We start from the raw sequence: 22,508 nt of genomic DNA on the forward strand, positions 1-22,508 counted from the left end.
ACCAAAAGTTATGGAGCAAATGAAGTGAAGGTCCAGTTGAACTATGATCAGGCTGCATGGTCTGAAGCTTGGGCTAAGTGGCTTGGTACTCTCTGTATGTTCCACATAAATCTTACATCATTGGAGTGATCCTGCTTGAGGCGTGGGGCAAGAGGAGGAGATAAATTAAAGTGTTGTGTTCTCTCATCTTTTATCCGTACCCAGTTCCATTGCTCTACAAATCCAAGTTACAAAGAACTGAAGCCTGAGGTAACGAATTGTTTTATCCAGAATCCTATTTATAGTTTGCATTTTTCATCTGGTTGCTGAAAATGCTTTAAAATGTAAACATCAGAATTGAACCATATGAATTGCTTCCTTTTTTAAACATTCCATTTTAGATATTTATTTTTGTAGCCTGTGCTGATGAAATTGTCATAAAATTACTCCTCACCCAGCAGCTTTATTGCTGTAATATTAAATAAGCAAAAGCATATGCACGAAAGAGTCAATGTTAAAGTTGAAAATTTGGTCAAGCACACAAAAGGGAATTGCTGCTTCACTGAACATTCCAGCAGTCTGAGGATGAGAACAATTTAGAGTTTATTTTCATTGCTTTATTTACATGTTCCAGATTCTTCTTCATTACTCCTCTTGTTTCTCCAATGACAGTGCTTCCTATGCTATGCGAAGGCATCAGGTTTCAACCTCTGGTGACAGGATTTTTGATAATGGATCTTAATTTTGATTTTTAATTGGGCAGAATAATGAAAAATATGCTTCAATGGGAAGCATAGTCATTTTCAATTTCTAACAAAAGAGAATCTAACCATCTTCCCTTGACGTACAATTACCATTACAATTATCAAAATACCTCAAATTAGTTTGCTTGGGATTATGATTGATCAGCAACTCAATGGACCAGCCTAAAGTTACCACTATTACAATTGCATGTCCTGACGCTGGAAATTCTAACAGTAACACATTTGGACCAAAGCCTGTCCACCATCTAGAAAGTCAAACATGTGATAGGATGCTACCCACTTGCCTGGATGAATGCAGCTCCATGCAACATTCGAGAGGCCTGACAATATCCAGTCTAATGGAATCCGCTTGATCGGCACCCATTCCACTACTTCCCAAATATTCACTCCACCACCGATGCAGTCAGCAGTGTATGCCACCTAGATAAGTGCACTAAGGATCCTCTAACGGTACCTTTCAAAGCTTTAATCTCTACCACCTAGATGAACAAGACAGCAGCATATGAATGGGAACACCATTAGGCCCATATTTCTCTCCAAGCTACGTGATATCTTGATTTGGAACTACATTGCCATTCCTTCACCGTCACTGGGTCAACACCCTAGAAACCATGCCCAAGAAGCACTGTGGGCTGACCTACACCAAATGAACTGCAGTAGTTAGAGAAAATAAGTCAGCACCACAATCTCAAAGCCAGTTAGGGATGGACAAAAACACTGGTGTGGCCAATAGGTAGACGCATCATATTTTGTTTCAATATGTCCTGTGATTTTTTTCTTCCATTCTTAATGCAGACAAATTAAGTTCAAAATATGTTACCCTACTTACAATTTACAAGTACAAATATAACTAGATGTGCATAGTTTAGCGCATTCTGCCAGTTAAAAGCAAATCTCCAAGTCTATTTAAGCATTTAACATGTTTAGAATTTAAACAAATTTACAACATCACTTCTCAAAACACAATTAAGAACACAGCGACGTTTGATAAGACCCAGGTCTCTAACATTGTAGACTACAACTTGAAATTTCCTGTGTAGTTATACATTTTTATTAGTGCTTAGTACAGCATTGTGATTTCCAACCACATAGTATGCACTGCAGAAGCCAGCGTTTCAGAAGCATAACAGAGGGAATATTGTGCAGTAGAGAAAGTGCCTCATAAAGCTTTTAAAAAATTAAGCATCTGGGACCCAAGGTGTGGCAGTTTTATAACACAGTGTACGGTTCTCTCCTAAGGAAGGGGTGAGCGCTACAGTTATCCAACAAAAAAAAAAGACAACAGAAGTTTAGAAATTTAAACCTCAGTCTATCTTCACAACATGTCTCTCAACGCTGGCAAAGACTCATAATAACATAGCCGAATTGATACAAGAAATAGTGCTCTAACTGTAATAGTACTCTAGTCAGTAGGACCACAGCCCAAGTCAGATATTCAAGTAAAAATTTAAACTGAATAGAAAATCTTAAGAATATTGCCAAAAGAAGTCCTATTCTGTCAAAGCTTTCTGCTTTACAATCATTAGGAAAACTCACAAGAATACCAATTCAAGGGGAAAGGTCAGTGTTTATCACTAATAGGATACTGCCATCAAGCCAAATAGATATTCGATTCTTCACACAAATGGGTAATATGGTATGTGAATTTCTAATACTGGTGTGATGACAGGTATGTAAGCTGCACGTCCCAAAATGCATCAAACAACATACCCCTTTGATTTTTTGCAACAAGGTACTGGCTGTACCCAATCATCCCACACTTGAAAAATTCACAACAACGTTGAACGTTAGATGTGATCCTGCGACTGGCCGACATTTGTTGGATGGCCTTCAATGTGCGAGATTCTACACTGACTACAAATTTAAGACAGTGAGTTGAGCTCATAGTGTGGTGTATGCACGTACTGGAAGCTACATGTATTAATACACATTAATAATTTGTCTTTGAAGACAGGAGGAGCCTGTGTTTCAACTCAACTAAACAGGTATCCACCATTTCCTAACACACCTCTTAGGGCTTCACACTTCCTAACCAAAGTCAAACTATCTGGTTTAAAACTTAAATGCATTGTTCATTGCAATGCCTTTACCAGAGTTCAAGTACCAACAAATCAGCACTCTCTTCTCAAGCAGCATGAATGTTGGCGTTCCTCTAGAAAAAAAGGTACTCATGCAAATTGTTCTGATGAGTGCAAGATGGACAGCTTTGACAATGTGTCCTTTTTGGGTACTGCTCAAAAGGAAACTTACTGACGGAACTCATCATTGCTTCCCTTAATTAGAATCTACTTATAACATTTTATGCTGTTTTTTTTAAGATGGCAGAAGCACAGACGATCTGAACTGTGCAGCTTTTCACACCATGTCCATATATTTCATATTACTATCGTCATTGCACGCAATCCTTTTAAAATAGACTAGCAATTAGAAATATTTTAATTGTGCTATTAAATCAACATTTTCTTGTAACAGACAAAATTTGTTCAAAATTAACTCAGTTCCGATTTACTATGCTCAAATTTTTTGAACCAAAACAAAAAGTAACTTTTTACGGAAGTCACCAACCTAAACCAAAATTGCATTTTATTTTCATAATATCTAGATTTCTACATAGGAGAAAGAAGTAGATAAAAACTAAATTTTGGCAGGCTCACGATAGATGAAATTTAATGCGGAGAAGTGTGAAATGACATAATTTGATAGGAAGAAAGAAAATAGGCTCTCTCTACATGTGTACACACACAAAAACTAATGCAACAGAACAGATAACCCCAATAAAACCAAAAGCAAGCAAGCCAATGGCCAAGATAACATACATTAAATCTTTTATTGCAATAAGCAGACTTTAACATCTGGAAGGTTGTCTGACAGGATTCAGAGCAGGTGAATATGAGTTGTTATTCAACAATTTTATTAAAGGGGAGACTGCATTGAAATCATGGTCAAACTACAGTAGAATGCTCATAAAACCAACAATCGCAATATTTTTAGTTTTAGGGATAAGCAAGCGCATTACAAAGATTGGTTTCATGTTGACAGCCTTCTCACCTACTCTCAATTGAGGCCTTTAAGCAGATAATTAGTGGTCAAAAGCCTTGTCTTGATTCTTGGGTAAGGCCTGTCACTGGCCTATAAAGCACATGAATGGAACAAAATATGGCAACCTTCCAGAAGACAGACAACAAAAGACTCGCATTGGCTCGACAGCTGGTGACCCAGAGACCCACTGCTTCCCATAACGTTCCTGCTTCAGAAACCAGATCTTAGCAAAAATTAAAGAGTTTGGTGAGAACCTGGTTTGCATTTTTGAATTCCCATTCTGAACTGACTGCCAGCAACTGATCCTAAGATCTTTCCATGCTACAGCAGGAGCATCAATGGCATGGGGCGGCTGCACAACATCACATCAGATTTCAAGCCTATCACTGGGCATAAAATTGCTGCATTTGTAATGCACCACTGTTATACAAAATGGAAAAAGTTGCAAACTTCTGAAACAACTTGAGAAAGGCTTTGTCGAGACAGTTCCCAACTTGCTCAGTTGCATTTAATGGGGCCGCTCAGTTTATAGATACGGTCTCAAACCCTGTATTGGACGATGGGTTTTTTTCCCCCACTATTAGTAACAAAGAGGATTGATGAGGGAAGAGTAGTAGATGCGATCTTTATGGACTTCAGTAAGACGTTCGACAAGGTTCCCCATGGGAGACTGATAGTGAAGGCGGCATTTGGTATGCTTTCATTTATTGGTCAGAGTACTGAGTACAGGAGTCGGGAGGTCATGTTGCAGCTATACAGGACATTGGTTAGACCACTGTTGGAATATTGCATGCAATTCTGGTCTCCTTCCTATTGGAAGGATGTTGTGAAACTTGAAAGGGTTCAGAAAAGATTTACAAGATGTTGTCAGGGTTGGAGGATTTGAGCTATAGGGAGAGGCTGAACAGGCTGGGGCTGTTTTCCCTGGAGCGTCGGAGGCTGAGGGGTGACCTTGGGTATATGAATAGGAAGGGTTTGGAGGGATATGGGCCAGGTGGGACTAGATTGGGTTGGAATATCTGGTCAGCATGGACAAGTTGGACTGAAGGGTCTGTTTCCATGCTGTACATCTCTATGACTCTACTGCACACTTCTACCAAGAACTTTAATAATACTGAGTGGCAAGTGAACAGAACATTCTGGGGACTAATTAAATTTAATACAATTCAGTTTTCATTTACTCTGGAATGTCAGGTTCTAATTTTCATCTCTAAATTAAATTTAGAATGTGTCATGTTGCAAATATTAAAGTTACAGACTGATTCACTACAACTTAATATTGTATCTATACCACTGCAGCAAGTATCCCTTGTGTCGTAGCACAAATAAACAGTCTTGTATGTACCTTCTGCATTTTAAGTGTTCATTTCTATGGTAACCTCAGGTCACACGAGCATTTCTTGGAATTTAATGATATTATAATCAGAAACTTTTAAACCCTCTTTCAGAATACTCCCTAGTCCACTGTGGCCTTAAAGGTACACTGCACAAAATAAAATAAAGGCTTTTTCCAATACCTGGGTCAAAGGATATATGCACACAAATCATTGAACTTGGCAAGGCAGGTTGAGAAAGTGGGCAAAAAGGCTTGAAGGATCCCACGCTTTATGAATAAAGACATGGAATGCAAACATAAGGAAGCTATGACAACTCATTATAAAGCACTCACTCAACTGAAGTAATATATCCAATTCTGAACAAGACATTTTAGGAAGAATGTAAAGATTTTAAAAAGGAGTGCAGGGGAGGGGAGGGAAGAAAATGATAATGATTCTAGGGATGAGGGACTTCAGTTGTGTGGCTAGATTGGAGACGCAGCGATTAGCATCCTCAGACAAAAGGTGGAGAGGGAATTTGGTTGAAGTGCTCATGATCATGAGGGGTTGAGAGAGTGTGGATAAAGATGGACTCTTACCATTGACAGAAGGATTAAGAACGACAGAAAAGTGATTTAAGGTGACTGTCCAAAATATAAAATGGGGAAAAATTTGTTTTTAAAATTAAGTAATCAGTAAGGATGTGTTCGATGTGAGAACTGGACAAATACATAATGGGATAGAATTTACAGGACTTTGGGTAATGACGGAACAGCATAAGTAGCTAAATTGTTCTTGCAAAGAACTGCCGTGGATCCGAGGCCAAAAAGACTCCTATGCTGCTCTAATCACTCCATGGAAGATCGCTGGATTAAATATTGCATTGAGCTTCCACAGAAAGTTGATATGGTTTGCTTACAGGCCTGTATGGGTATAAACACATGCCAAAATTAGGTACTGGGCCTCATCACCATCCTGCCAGACAACTGTGCATCCAGAGACAACAACCTGTTCCTTGCTGCATCCTTGACAAGGACCCTTGTCCTGCAAGAGGGAAGTTGAATGGGGAAAGCAAAAAAGCAAGCATCAAGTTTTCTGAAGGGCTGTGGAGAACTCTGGCTCCTGCATATAAATAATTCAGTTCTGGTTCAATAAGCTTGTTCATCACTATTACGACATCATCAAGTTTACAGGTTACTTACAATCTGCTTTTGCTTTAATGGCTTCACAGAAAAACTTCCATCGACGTGCTGCAAAATAAATGAAGTAATCAGCAAGTCAGGTTAAAAACAACCCGAAAGCCAGTCAAGAGAATTCTACATGGTATATAAATAGCAATGTGGAATATTTTTTGAACCAATTTAGTATGTATGATTGTACATATAGAACTGTGTCAAAAATAAAAACTATCCCTTCTCACAATCGAGTCTACAGCTACAAATACAGACTTACCAAGAATCTGTCTAATTCCACAAATAGCTGGTTATTAGTAGCTCAGGAGGAGTTAGCCAATGATACAGCAAACAGGACAGATAAGCTTCCTGATGTAGGTACTCTGTTTTACTCTCATCATTTAAATATTGCTTTGCAAAGTAACAGCCATACAATTAATAATAGGACCTCAGTAAATCAGAAAACTGATTTCTCCATTTGTAAAAGTCAGACAAGTGCCCCAAAATTAGCTCTGCATTTCTAATAGTGCAAATCTTATAAATAAAAATCAATCCAAATAAAGCAATAGATGGGAGAGAATAAATAGTTGTCTTAAAAAATCCACGTGGATTCTGGGAGGTGCTGCACATAATTTTGGCGAGAATGATAGCTGGACTTCAGGGATTAACTTATGGAGAAGGTTTATACAACTCAGACCTGTTTCCCCCAGGATTTAAGGTTCAGGGATGATGTGATCAAAGTCTTCACGATAATAACAGGAAAAGACAGGTTAGATAAAGATCAACTATTTTCACTAACTGTAGATTCGAGAACGAGGGGGCCATAGTCCAAAAACCAGGGCCTGACTGTCTTAGGAAAAAAACACTTCTGTACATAAAGGGTAATAGATGTTTGGAATTCTCTTCCATGAACAGCAGCTGATGGTGGATTAGTTTAGATTAGATTCCCTACAGTATGGAAACAGGCCCTTTGGCCCAACAAGTTCACATCGACCTTCCGAAAAGCAACCCACCCATTTCCATTCCCCATATTTACCCCTGACTAACATACCTAACACTAGGGGGAGATTCAGCATGGACAATTCACCTAACCTGCATATATTTTGGAATGTGGGAGGAAACCGGAGCACCCAGAGGAAAACCACGCAGAGACGGGGAGAATGTGCAAACTCCACACAGACAGTCACCCAAGGTGGGAATCGAATCAAGGTCCCTGGCGCTGTGAGGCAGCAGTTCTAACCACTGAGCAGTTGTTAATTTTAAGTTTTAATTAGGCGGTTTTTTTTTGTTAGGTTGAAGTGTTAGGGATATGGGCCACAGATCAGCCATGATCTCACTGAATGGAAGAACGAGCTTCAGGGGGTGAATGGCCTTTTCCTATTTGCTGAAAATGAAAGGTTCCATTGCTGCTTGATGGGAGATGAGAAAGAGAATAAGAAAAGTCAGCGGCAGAGATTCAAAATGAACGCATTTCAGATCGTCACAGTTAGTAACCATTTTGGCAGCAGGATCCACTCAAGAATCTTTAAAAATGCAGCATTTCACATGAACCAGACCGAGTCAATTATCAGCCGAACATAATGGAAAAAAAGCTCCAAAATTGGTGAGAAAAGGGTAGCACATGGCTCAGTGACCATACTGCTGCTGCACAAGGTGGCTCGATTCCAGCCTTTGGTGACTGTCTGTGTGGAATTCACACATACTCCGTGTGGGTTTCCTCTGGGTGCTCTGGCTTCCTTCTGCAGTCCAAACATGTGCAGGTTAGATGGACTGACCATGCTAAATTGCCTTGTCGTGTGCAGGTTAGGTGGACTGACCATGCTAAATTGCCTTGTAGTGTGCAGGTTAGATGGATTAGCCATGGTAAATGCGTAATAACAGGGAAATAGGGTGGGAGGACTGGGTCTGGAGGGATGCTCTTCAGAGGACTGGTGCAGTCTCGAAAGGTCAAATGGCGTCTTTCCACATTGTATGATCGACTACAGAGCATCAGGTAGCCAATGGCAGAGTGTCACAAACAGCACATGACATCAACAGTCAGTTAGTTTACTGTGCTGGTACTGGCCAAGAGATAAATAATGATCAGTCATCGTTTCTTAAAACAATGCCATGGGATCTTGTGCATCCATACAGATGGGGCCTGCTGTACTCATCCAAAGAAATTACACCTCGAGCTACATACCACCTCAAAAGACTACTTTGTAATTATTAGATGCTTGTCATTATTAATGTTCTGAGGAATTGGATATACTCTTGCAAGGAACACAAAGTTAGCACACACACAGAATAATCAATAAAGGAAATATAACAGCAAATTGACCTTTAGAACATAGAACATAATAGCGCAGAACAGGCCCTTCTGCCCTCGATGTAGCGCCAACCTGTGGAACCAATCTGAGGCACATCTAACCTACACTATTCCACTCTCGACCATATGTCTATCCAATGACCATTTAAATGCCCTTAAATTTGGTGAGTATATTACTGTTGCAGGCAGTGCGTTCTACACCCCTACTACTCGGAGTAAAGAAACTCTGACATCTGTGCTATATATGCCACCCCTCAAATTAAAGCTATGTCTCCTCGTGCCAGCATCACCATCCAAGGAAAATGATTCTCACTGTCCAACCCATCTAACCTTCATACATGTCTCAGTTAGGTCACCTCTCAACCTTCTTCTCTCTAACGAAAACAGGCTCAAGTCCCTCAGCCTTTCCTCGTAAGATCTTCCCTCCATACCAGGCAACATCCGAGTAAATCTCATCTGAACCATTTCCAAAGTTTTCAATCCTTCCTATAATGCAGTCAGCAGAACTGTTCGCAATACTCCAAATGTGACCACACCAGAGTTTTGTACAGCTGCAGCATGACCTCATGGCTCAAGAGTCTCAATCCCTCTCCCAATAAAAGCTAACACACCTTATGCCTTCTTAAGAACCCAGTCAACCTGGATGTTAACTTTCAGGGTTCTATGTACCTGGACATGAGATCTCTCTGCTCATCTACACTACCAAGAATCCTACCATTAGCCCAGTACTCTGCATTCCAGAGTGAATCACCTCTCATTTTTCCGCAGTGAACTCTATTTGACATGGCTCAGCCCAGCTCTGTGCTTATCTATGTCTCTCTGTAACCTACAACATTCTTCATGACTATCCACAACTCTACCGACCTTAGTGTCATCCGCAAATTTAATAACCCACCTTTCTATGCCTTCATCCAGGTCATTTATAAAAATGACAAACAACAGATCCTCATGGTACCCCACTAGTCACTGAACTCCAGGATGAATGTTTCCCATCAATCACCACTCTCTGACTTCTTTCAGCTGACCAGCCAACCACTAAATCACCCTCAATCCCACGCCTCCGTATTTTCAGCAATAGCCTGCCATAGGGATCCTTATCAAACACCTTACTGAAATCCATATACACCACATCAACCACTTTACCCTCATCCACCTGTTTGGTCACCTTCTCAAAGAACTCAATAAGGTTTGTGAGACACAATCTATCCTTCACAAAACCGTGTTGACGATCCCTAATCAACTTATTCTTTTCTAGATGATTATAAATCCTATCTCTAATAACCCTTTCCAACACTTTACCCACAACTGAAGTAAGTCTTACTGGTCTATAATTACCAGGGTTGTTTCTACTCCCCTTCTTGAAAAAGGGGACATTTGCTATTCTCCAGTTTTCTGGCACTATTTCTGTAGACAATGATGACAAAGATCAAAGCCAAAGGCCCCGCAATCTCCTCCCTGGCTTCCCAGAGAATCCGAAAATAAATGTCATCCAGCCCAAGGGACTTACCTATTTTTACACTTTCCAATTGCTAACACCTTCTCCTTATGCACCTCAATCCCATCTAGTCTAATAGTCTGTATCTCAGTATTCTCTTCAACACCATTGCCTTTTCCCAGTGTGATTACTGATGAAAAATATTCATTTTGCACTTCCCCTATCTCCTCAGATTCAACATACAACTTCCCACTACTGTGTTTGACTAGCCCTAATTTTCTCTAGTCATTCTTTTATTCCTGATATACCTCCAGAAAGCCTTCAGGTTTTCCTTAATCCTATGACCTCTCATGTTCCCTCCTGGCTCTTCTTAGTTCTCTCCTTAGGTCTTCCCTGGCTAACATGTAACTCTCAAGTGCCCTAACTGAACCTTCACATCTCATCCTGACATAAGCCTTCTTTCTCCTGACAAGAGATTCAACTTCCTTAGTAAACCACAGCTCCCGCGCTCGACCACTTCCTCCCTGCCTAACAGTAGCTGGTCCTTGAATATGCTCCACATTTAAACAGTGCCAATCCCTTGCACTTTCCTTCCCCATCCTGTGCATCCTAAATCTTGCCTAATCGCATCATAACTGCCTTTCCCCCAGCCATAACTCTTCCCCTGCGGTATATACCTATCTCTTTCCATCGCTAAATTAAACATAGTGACCACAATTCAGTTATCACCAAAGTGCTTACTTACCTCCAAATCTAATACCTGGCTGAGTTCATTACCCAGTACCAAATCTAATGTGGCCTTGCCCCTTATTAGCCTGTCTACATACTGTGCCAGGAAACCGTCCTGCACACATTGGACAAAAACTGACCCATCTAAAGTACTTGAACTCGTGTTCCCAGTCAATATTTGGCAAGTTGAAGACCCCATAATAACTACCCTGTAACTCTCTCTCCTATCGAGGATCATCTTTGCTGTCCTATCCTCCACATCTCTGGAGGTAAACAGAAAACTCCCAACAGGGTGACCACTCCTTTCCTGTTTCTAACCTCAGCCCATACTACCTCAGCTGACAAGTCCTCAAATGTCCTTTCTGCAACTATAATACTGTCCTTGACTAACAGTGCCACACCACTGCCTCTTTTACCATTTTCTCTGTTCTTACTGAAACATCTAAATCCCAGAACCTGCAAAAACCATTCCTGTCCCTGCTCTACCTATGTCTCTGAAATGGCCACAACATTGAAATCAACCCATGCTGCAAGTTCACCCACCTTATTCCAGATGCTCCTGGCATTGAAGTCGACACACTTCAAACCAACTTCTTGCCTGCTGGTGCCTTCTTGTGATCTTGAAATCTTAGTTCTGACTTCACTACTCTCAACCTCCCGCAGACTCATACTACAACGTTAGTTCCCATTCCCCTGCTGAAAACTCTCCCAAAGAGCATTAGCAAATTTCGCCCCCCCAAGGATATTGGTGCTCATTTCGTTCAGGTGAAGACCATCTGTTTGTAGAGGGCCCATCAACCTCAGAAAGTGCCCCAGTTATTCAGGGATCCCAAACCCTCCCTCCTGCACCATCCCTGTAAGACCTATGTTCAACTCCTCTCTCCCCCTTTTCCTTGCTTTGCTAGCACACAGCATGGGCAACAAACCCTGTTTGTTCTCGCTCTAAGCTTCCATCCTAGTTCCCTGAATTTCTGCCTTCAATCCCTATCTCTCTTCCTACCTACGTCATTGGTGCCTATGTGGACCACAACTTGGGCTGCTCCCCCTCCCCTTCAAGGATCCCAAAAACGCGATCGGAGACATCACAAACCTTGGCACCTGGGAGGCAACACACCAAAAGTGAGTCTCTATCATTCCCACAGAACCTCCTATCTATCCCCCTAACTATGAAGTCCCCAATGACTAATGCTCTGCTATTCTCCCCTCTGAGCAACAGGGACAGACTGTGCCAGAGACCTGTGCCCCACTGCTTATTCCTGATAAGTCATTTCCACCCCCCCCCCCCCCCCCCCACAAACAGTATCCAAAACTGTATACTTGTTATACAGGGGAACGGCCACAGGGGATCCCTGCAATGCCTGCCAGTTCCCTTTTACGTTCCCTGACAGCAACCCGTATACCTTCTTCCTTTACCTGAGGTGTGACCACCTCCCTGTAACTCTTCTCAATAACTTCCTCTGCCTCCCAAATGATCCAAAGTTCATCCAGCTCCAGTTTCCTAACGCGGTTTTCGAGGAGCTGGAACTGGGTCCACTTCCCACAGATACAGTCAACAGGGACACTAATGGTGGCCCTTACCACTCACATTAAGCAGGAAAAACATTCAAATGCCCTAACCTCCATTCCCACTATTCTAAATTCCCAACAAGGTTACTGAAAAAAACAACAAAAAAAAGAAACTAGTCACCTTACCAATCCAGCACACAGGACTTTTTTTTTTGGAGAGAGGACGACGAGAGGTGGGAGACACTACCCCAGTACCACCCAAATATAAAGCCTCACTTACCCAGCAGCCCCGTGTCCGCTCCTGCTCAGTGTGCTTTATTACATGGAGATTAGAGCATAAGAACAAGGAAGCCTGGCTACAATTGTCCAGAGCAGAAGTTTGGTTTCCATTATAAGGAAGGAATTACTTATAGAGAAGGCAATGCAATGAAGGTTTACTGAATCAGTTCCCACAATATTAGGGTGGTCCTTTAGTTACAGTCCGAGCCAGTGAGGCCTACATTCTTTGGAATGCAGAAGACTGAGCTGAGTTTGTTGAAACACACAAGATCCTGAAGAGGATATAGGGGATGGAGAAAGAAAGATTGTTTTCCTTAGCTGGGAAATTTGGATTGGCCATCAGCTGTTACATTAAACTTCTGATTCTATTTCAGCTATTATTGCGTGCTATCTTGGGTTCCATCATGTGTTTGTGAAGCTTTTTCTTCCTAACTGTTGACGTGCTTCCTGACCAACTAATCACTGGGCATAAAGAAGATTATTACAGTCAGTAGATTGCTCCGCTCCTGACACATATTCCACAATAAATCTAATTAAACAAATTGCTGGAAATGGCTACTTTGTCTTATTTTTTTGGGGGTGGTGGCAGCGTAAAACATGTACAGCTGCACACAAAGCACTTACTAGCTAGCAACGTAGTCTTAGGTTTGGTGTACACACAAGGATCTGACAGAGTTAAGATCAAGGCTAAAGTTCCATGTATAAACACCTTGCTAACTAAATGTTGCATGTAACCTTTGAACCATCATAGAATCCCTACAGTGTGGAAACAGGACCGGCCAGCAAATCTACACCAACCCTCCGAAAAGTATCCCACGCAGACCCATTTCCCTATTACTCTACATTTTCCCTGACCAATGCACCTAATCTACACATCTCTGAACATAACAGGCAATTTAGCAGGGCCAATTCATCGAATCTGCACATCTTTGGATTGTAGGAGGAAAGTGGAGCACCCGGAGAAAACCCACACAGACACGGGGACGATGTCTGTGTGGAGATTGCACAGTCACCTGAGGCTGGAATTGAACCCAGGTCCCTGGCACTGTGAGGCAGCAGTGCTAACCACTGTCCGCCCCGCATTCTACAATGAAGTTCTGTCAGCATTGCTATAAACTACACTTAGCTTTCTTTTTATAAACAGCCAATTACACGTACGCGATTTTGCATCGGGGAATGGTTCTGGGGGCGCTGATGCCACTAAAGACTGATAATTAGAATCTATATCCAATGTCTCTATAATAGTAAGAGCAAGCAGTTGTTGGCGCACCAGGTGTGAACCAGAATATAACATCCTGCATTTGCTACAATGTAGTAAAACACTGCAGGAGGCTTTAAAGGAGTGTTATCAATACAACCTGACATTGATACAAATAGGAACTATTTGGAAAAAGTGGGTAAATGCTCACTCAAAAAGGTAGTTTTTTTAAAGGAACATCTTAAAAGATGGAAAGTGTGCATTAGAGCTGTGAGAAGTTTCAAATTGAGGGAAGGATGCTAAAAATCTTATAGGATCATTGGCTTTATTCATAGAGGCATAGTACGCAAAAAACAAGGAAGCTGTACTAAATCTTTATTCTTACTGGTTAGGTCTCAGCTAGGTGTTGTGACTGATTCTAGGCATCACACTTAAAGATGGAAGACGTCAACACATTGGGATACAGAGGAATTTTCCAGAATGACACCAAGGTTAAAAGACATCACCTATATGGTGAGGTTAGTAAACTATGGTTGCACTGAAAAAGAAGTGAGACCATAAAGTGCATTCGCTAGGTTTCACTATTCCAAATGCTCTCTTGGTCTCTCCCTCCCTGAAACTTCCACCCTCAATTAACTTGGCCTCATCAAAAACACTGCTCTATGCATCCTAATTCTCAGCAAGTCACATCCATCCATCCTTCAACCCCGTACTCATTGATCTTCATTGGTTCCTAGTCCAGCAACACCTCACTGAGATTGCAGCAAAATCGCAATGAAATCTTTCTATTCTGCCGTTCTTACTGTCTGAATTTAGCAGCGTGAGCATTATGCAATCTTAGAATCTATTTCATGAACTTTATGCACTGTCTAATATTAATAGCTTCAACATTGTGCATTCTCTGAAGTCCATGGTGAAAGTACAGCATGCACTCAGGGTTTGATATTAAGCACTGTGAGTGCTCCGAACTTGGGAATAAGGACTGTATGCTCCCTGAAGGTAGTGTGGTTACTGAGTGTTTTTGTACTGCCCTATAACACTGAATAGATTAAATTACACAGTACAGTTAAACTGTTTACTGGAAGGAGGGAGTTGTTTTGTCTGCCACAAAGACCAATCAGAAATCTTCGCCAACCCACTTGTTTTGTAAATAAACACAATCAACAGTGCAAACTTGTAGCCTTGAACAGTCAGCACAGATCATCTGAAGCTCTGTAGTCAGGCTTGACTTTTCAAATTTATGATTCACAGTAGAGAGCTAGCATAGAGAGAAGCTGCAATTCATTATTAAAACTGTTATGTACATGGATTTACAAATTTACAGAAAGCTGTGTTACTTGAAATATTACTGCACCACTTCACAACGTATAAATATTTAAATCTGCTGAATGAAACAAAATGCTATCTTACATAAGCAAACTTTCTAACATGGTAGTTACTATAATCTTAATTATTTACTTTGTTACCCTGTTTAGAGGGACAAAGGGAGTCAGTACAAGGGAAAAGCCTGGTCTATACTTTCTATAATAGTGCGGACAGTCAATGTAAACAATGAAATTGTCCGTATACTAATTGCATTCAGAGATGCTGCCATCTTTTTTACAAGCTGTTCAGCTTCTTTGAAAACACCATTTTAAAACTGGAAAGCAGGTCAAAACCGTTCTCCTTTAAAGTTGTTGACACCATCTAAAAATAGTTTTTCCCCAAATGTTTTTAATTTTGATTAACTATAGTGGACCTTCAGGATGCTATAAATCAATCCTAAGGGAAGCTTGGAACACGAAATGAACTCATTGAATTATCAGTATCATCCACAACCACAGCACAATTGTTTTGTGTAAGAAAATTCTCAGAAATCACAGTTTAACTTTCTCACGACCATTTTCAAAAAGGAAACATAAAACACTTATCTGCCACCACTCTCACAAGTGATTAAATCTTCACGCAATATGAATTAAAATCAAGGCCCAGTTAGATTCAAATAGGAGGCTTAAATACAAAATAGTATCATGTACAGTACTTGAAGAAAATTATTAGATTGGCCATAATTTGACTCTTATGAAGTCAATGTAATTTTAACAGAAGTAATAAAAAGTTTGGTAAATGACAAAATTTAAGTCCTCACTTGAGGTGATAGATGCTATTTTTCCTTCAAAGTATTCAACTTCATCTGTCAGAATTGAAACATTTCTGCGTGTGTGCGTGTGTGTCATGGTACCATTCTTAAAGGAACTCCAGAAATACCTACACTTTTAAGGAAATATTGCTGAGCTGAAAGATTTTCTGCACTAACTCTGCTGAAATCAGCTGCCTGTCCAGTGTTGTGTGTTGAAATGAAGTGGCAATCAATAAAGGTAACAGAAAGTGACGACTTGAACAAACTCGCTAACACCCAAAGAGAGGTATCCCCACAATTTGATGAGAACTTTTGTCGCTTTACAGCTCAAACTAAATAGCGTGCATCATTAATCCCTCAAGGAACAGACCTTTGGATTGAATAGGAATAGAATCTGGTGCAGGATAAATATGCTGAACATGAATCATTCACTACATGTGAAAATTGTTGTAAAGCGGTACTCCATTAATTTCACAGATAATGGGCAGCATTTTGTCTTCGAATCCGGTGGTAAAACCCACATGCGTACTGCATATGAAAACATTTATGGAGGACAGTTGTAGGTGAATGAATAATGTATGAGCAATTTTGAGATTCAGTACTTAATACTATTTCTAGTAAACAATCTTATTGGATACGTAGACAGCTAGCATGACATAACCAGTACAAGGTCAGACTTGTTCATAGTTTTAAAGCTATTGCTGTCCACTTTGTTTTTCCAAATATATATGCTAGAGTGCACAATTAAATTTTAATGAGATCCATTACTCTAACAAAAAGCATGTCCACAATCATTAAGTGTTCAACATTATCTGCAAGTTGCTCAACGACTCAACTAAGCACCACATATCAGTTCAGAAATGAAAATAATGTTTAAAAAGAATCCATCACGTTTCTTCACACTCTGGAAGCGATTATTATGGATGTAAGCTTGTTAAAGCGTTTTATGCACCAAATTCTATATAAATTGTTGAAAGATTTATTACTTGAAATGGAACACTGCAGGCTTTTGTCCAATACTGCCAAATGAGATTGTAATAAGTCACAAACAAACTGCTGCAATTTAAAAGGCATCATAAAAGGACCCAGAATAACCTCCATAGTATGAACGTGTTACTGGTTTACCCTTATACCTAGAGTCATAGAGACGTACAACCCTTCAGTCCAACTTGCCCATGCTGACCAGATATCCTAAATAAATCTAGTCCCATCTGCCAGTATTTGGCCCATTTGGTCAATAGTCACTGTTTTGTGCTCAGGTTCCAATTGTGATATGTTCAAAATAATGTAGCACAGTATCATTTTCACTAATTTACTGCTCATGACTCCCATTAATTCCCATGGGTAACTGACATTTAAAATACTTTTAAAATAATTTCCGTTCAGTGCTGTTTCGTCATTGTTCTTACTTAGAACTCCTAGCCAGTCATTTAACATTTCATGATATAAATGCATTCTACTCCTAAAAATATACATAATAATCACTACACTTTTAATCAAGTTTAGTTATGATTCCAATATTGTCATGGCAAAATATATTGTGTCATACTTAATTTTACCATTTATGCTGATACTGGGATAACTGAGCTCCAGGAATTAATTTTATATAAATCAAAGCAATTGGTATCATTATCATCAAATAAATTCAGCATTTTTTTCACATAAGGCAGGATCTGTTTTAGTCTACAATATAACAATACCACAAATGCAAAGTTTATTTTGGATGCAGTAATAGCACCTCAGATTAAAGAGTGACAGATAATGAAAGCTACCGTAATGAGGGTAGAAAAATACTGTTTACAGGCAATGCTTCAGGGTATTAACATGCTTTCAGATACAATTTCTCGAAATAAATAACACTTGAATCTATCTGAAAATATAATTAGTTTTCAATCCACTAGATTTAATTCTTAGCATTATAATAAATTGAGTTTGACTGAGTCAAAGCTGGATACAAAGTTGTTATGACTTACTTTTTCCATTGCAGCCAATAGAATATGGGCATGCCCAGAGTATTCTGTAACAGAAATACAAATTAGACTCATTATGCTTTAACGTATGTTGAATTATAAGTAGCAATTTTAAAAAATTCAAAATGGCAGTTTATTTTTAAGAAACATAAACCCACATTTCAAAATTAATTAAACGTTTCATCACATTTCACCACTGAAGTCAATTTAATAACGATTGTCATTTTAAAACTAGTCTGACGAATTAAATGAATATAGAACATATTTAAGATTATAAATAGTAATTACAACAGATCTTATATCTTGTTAAAGACATTTTCCTCACACTATTTATGCCACTTTTCTCCCTTTATCGCCTTTCCTGAAGGTTTTAACTCCATTAACTCCTGATCGATTCGCCATCAATTGACTGACACAATAATTCAGCTTACTACATGACTTGAGGTGGTATCTGTCTGGAGGTTATTTAACCACAGTGGCGTTAAAGCAAAAGCTAATTCAGCTCTCATCCAAACTCCACACACAATACCATCCTTTCTGGTTACAGGGGGTTCGGATGAGGGAGTGGTGTGAACCAAGGACTGTTGGAAGGGACAGTCCTTGCGGAAGGCAGAGAGGGGTGGGGAGGGAAAGATATTAGTGGTGGTGGGGTCTATTTGGAGATGGCAGAAGTGCTTGAGGATGCTGTGTTGGATGCGGAGACTGGTGGGGTGGTAGGTGAGGACAAGGGGGACTCCTGTCTTTATTGCGCTGGGTGGGGGGGGGGGTTTAGGAACGGAGGTGCAGCGATGGAGGGCTGTCTGGATGACAGGAGGAGGAAAAGCACGTTCTTAAAAATAGGTGGCCAGCTGGGTGCTTGCAAGTGGAATGTCTCCTTGTCCAAGCAGATGCTGAGGAGGTGGAGGAATTGGGAGAATGTGATGGAGTTCTTGCAGGACACTGGGTGGGAGGAGGTGCAGTCCAGGTAGTTATGAGAGGCTGTGGGTTAGTAGTGGATGTCTATCTGGAGACTGTCACCAGAGATGGAAGTGGTAAGGTCAAGAAAGGAGGGAAGGAAAAATTATTGAAGGTGATGACCAGTTCAGCGAGGCAGAGGAGGGTACTGGTGGAGGAGGACTGGATGGGACAAAAAGAAGCAGAGGGCCTGGAGGCCATCCTTGTGGGGTATGGACATGTATAAGGACTGCATGCATATAGTGAAGAGATGGAGCTGTGGGCCAGGGAACTGAAAGTTGCTGAAGAGATGGATGGTGTGGTTGGTGTCGTGGATGTAGGTGGGAAGTACCTGAACTAAGGGGGAGAGGATGGAGTCGAGGTAGCAGAAGAGTTCAGTGGGGCAGGAGCATGCCAAGTTGATGTGTTAGCAGGGGTAGTTGGGCTTGTGAATATTGGGGAACAGGTAGAACTGGGCAGTATGGGGCTGGGGGACATTGGGTTTAGAGGTAGTGGAGGGGAGATCACCAGAGGCAATGAGGACACTGACAGTTTTGAATTTGGACAGGATGGGTTGCAGTGGAGTCATGGGCAAGGGGAGATAGGACGCGGTTTCGGAGTGTTAGCGTTCGGCCTCTGTGACACAGAGGTCTGTCCTCCAGACGACCACTGCCCCGCATTTGTTAGTGGGTTTGATGGTGAACCAGGCATGCTGCACATTCAGAGAGTGCAAGGATGGAGTGGGTGAGAGGGGTGGAGAAATTGAGGTGGCCAATGTCGCATCGGCAATCTGCAATGAAGAGTTCTAGGGCAGGTACAACACCTTCAGGTGGAGGCTAAGTTGGGGAAAGACAGCTGGAGGCAGAAGGGGTTGTGCGAGGGAGGTTGGGAGTTTTTGTCAAAGAATGAGGCACGGAGGCGGAGGCAGAGGCGGCGGAAGAAGAGTTCCACATCATGGTGGATCTCAAATTCATTGGAGGTGGAGGCGGAAGGGTACGAACATGAGCCTGTTCCTGAAGACTGACTATTTGGCCTCAGAATTCAAGATTGAGAGGGACGAATACTTAATATATGGCAGGGCTCAGGGATAAGGTTTTGGGGGAGTCCTGGGGGGGGCGCAGGGGGAGGGTGATAGCTTGTGGTGGGTGAGGTTTGGATGTGGTGTGGTTGGGAGGGGTGTATGGGTGTGGGTATGGGAGATGGCGGGGGGATGGGGAGAGGTGTGGGCTGAGGGGGGGGGGGGATGAGGTGGAGGGGTAGAGTGCATTGTACGAGTTGATAGGTAAGAAGAGAGAGCTAGTGTGCTGGGTGGCTGCAAGTCAGCAGTAGGACCCAGGGGTGACCCTGAGAAATGTCGTCCGGGACTTGCTGGAAGAGCCAGAGGTGGAGGTAGGAGGAAAGTCCAGGCTGGTCAGAGTAGTGCTGTCAGCAGAATTCGGGCAGCATTGCAGGAGACATCCGGAGCGGAGACAGGTGAGCACTCATTGTGAGATGTCGGAAGTGGTGTCCAACTCAGAAGTTGCTTTGGCCTGGAGAGAGTCTCCATGTCGATAATGGCAGCAGCAGCAGCGTGGGGGCCTGGAGGCAGGCAGAACCAGGGCGCAAATTTTGAACCACGAGCAAGTTCTCTGACTGGAGGTAACAGCAGCTGAGTTCTGCAAACTTCTGATTTTTTACATCTGATATGAAACTGAAAAACTGTTGAGTTGGTGGATTCTCCGTTGGATGGAGAATAGTAGATATCCTCCACAGGTTTAGGAAAGGGAAGCCTTTAGCTGGGGGAAGGACGAGGAGAGGGAATGGAGGTATAGCCACATAGTTGAGGAGGGTGGAGTGGAGAATTCGGAGAGAGAAGGTATTGGAGGTATTGCACATATGGAGCATCAAAAGTGGATCCAAATTTGTAGGGTTGAAAATGTACCTCCAGGCCTTGAGGGACAAGATGGCTGCCAAGACAGCAGCTGAGGAACATCACGTGGCTGTAGTATCGAAATTGTTTCATCATGTGGTCAAAGAACTGGAGGGCTGAGGAGGTCACAGCATTGTGGCAGTGAGAAAGGGACTCACTGAGTGCATGTCTGAGGCAGGCAGAGAACATCTTCAAAGTGGGCATCCCTAGAATAGACTTTTGTTTCTAACCAGGGATTAATCAAGAGCTTAAAAATGTGTTGCTGGAAAAGCGCAGCAGTTCGGGCAGCATCAAAGGAACAGGAGAATCAATGTTTCGGGTATAAGCCATTCTTCAGGATTTCCGACTTGACACTGACATTTTTTACAAACCCACCGACTCCCACAGCTACCTGGATAACACCTCTTCCCACCCTACCTCTTGCAAAAATGCCATCCTATATTCCCAATTCCTCCACCGTATCTGCTCCCAGGAGGACCAGTTCCACCACAGAACACACCAGATGGCCTCCTTCTTTAGAGATTGCAATTTCCCTTCCCACCTGGTTAAAGATGCCCTCCAACAAGATGCATCTCATCCACATCCCGCAACGCTGCCCTCAGACGCCACCCTTCCAACCGTAACGAGGACAGAACGCCCCTGGTGCTCACCTTCCACCCTACCAACCTTCGCATACACCAAATCATCCGCCGACGTTTCCGCCACTTCCAAAAAGACCCCACCACCAGGGATACATTTCCCTCCCCACCCCTTTCTGCCTTCCGCAAAGACTGTTCCCTCTGTGACTACCTTGTCAGGTCCACGCCCCCTACAACCCACCCTCCCATCCTGACACCTTCCCCTGTCACTGCAGGAACTGTAAAACCTGCGCCCACACCTCCTCCCTCACTTCTATCCAAGGCCCTAAAGGAGCCTTCCACATCCAAAGGTTTACCTGCACATCCACTAATATCATTTATTGTATCTGTTGCTCCGATGCAGTCTCCTCTACATTGGGGAGACTGGGCGCCTCCTAGCAGATGGAGGTGTAGAGGGATTGGATATCTATGGTGAAGATGAGGCGTTGGGGGCCGGTGAAACGGAAGTCTTGGAGGAGGTGGAGGGCATGGGTGGTGTCTGGAACGTATTTGGGGAGTTCTTGGACTGGGGGAGATAGGACAGTGTCGAGGTAGGTAGAGATGAGTTCAGAGGGGCAGGAGCATGCTGAGACAGAAGGTCCTGGGCCTCCTTCACCACCAGACGCCTGGAGGAAGAACGCCTCATCTTCCGCCTCGGAACACTTCAACCCCAGGGCATCAATGTGGACTTCAACAGTTTCCTCATTTCCCCTTCCCCCACCTCATCCTAGTTCTAAACTTCCAGCTCAGCACTGTCCCCATGACTTGTCCGGACTTGTCCTATCTCCTTTTCCACCTATCCACTCCACCCTCTCCTCCTTGACCTATCACCTTCATCTCCTCCCCCACTCACCCATTGTACTCTATGCTACTCTCTCCCCACCCCCACCCTCCTCTAGCTTATCTCTCCACGCTTCAGGCTCACTGCCTTTATTCCTGATGAAGGGCTTTTGCCCTAAACGTCGATTTCGCTGCTCCTTGGATGCTGCCTGAACTGCTGTGCTCTTCCAGCACCACTAATCCAGAATCTGGTTTCCAGCATCTGCAGTCATTGTTTTTACCTTGTAGAAAATGTTAGTTTGACCACAGCTGGAGTGTTCTGGAATCTGCATTATCAGATGGACTGAGTTGTGGAGATTTACCAGGATGCTGCCTGGGCTGGAGAATTTCAGTTATGAAGACATATTGGACAGACTGGGGTTGTTCCCTCACAGCAGAGAAGATTGAAAGGGATGTAT

At 42.2% G+C, this 22,508-nt stretch overlaps 1 protein-coding gene across 3 annotated transcripts in view; it reads right to left on the minus strand.

The window, feature by feature from the left end:
• LOC140464418 (E3 ubiquitin-protein ligase MGRN1-like) overlaps window positions 1-22,508 on the minus strand; it is a 158,682-nt gene that overhangs the window by 27,636 nt on the left and 108,538 nt on the right. For all 3 annotated transcript variants that reach the window (XM_072559443.1, XM_072559441.1, XM_072559444.1), the window contains exons 7-8: window positions 17,815-17,858; window positions 6,301-6,348 (exon numbers count right to left, since the gene is read on the minus strand). In XM_072559443.1, coding sequence (XP_072415544.1) covers window positions 6,301-6,348; window positions 17,815-17,858 — 92 coding nt within the window. The remainder of the gene's footprint in view (window positions 1-6,300; window positions 6,349-17,814; window positions 17,859-22,508) is intronic.

This window comes from Chiloscyllium punctatum, chromosome 40 (genome assembly GCF_047496795.1).
Source record: "Chiloscyllium punctatum isolate Juve2018m chromosome 40, sChiPun1.3, whole genome shotgun sequence".
NCBI lineage: Eukaryota > Metazoa > Chordata > Chondrichthyes > Orectolobiformes > Hemiscylliidae > Chiloscyllium > Chiloscyllium punctatum.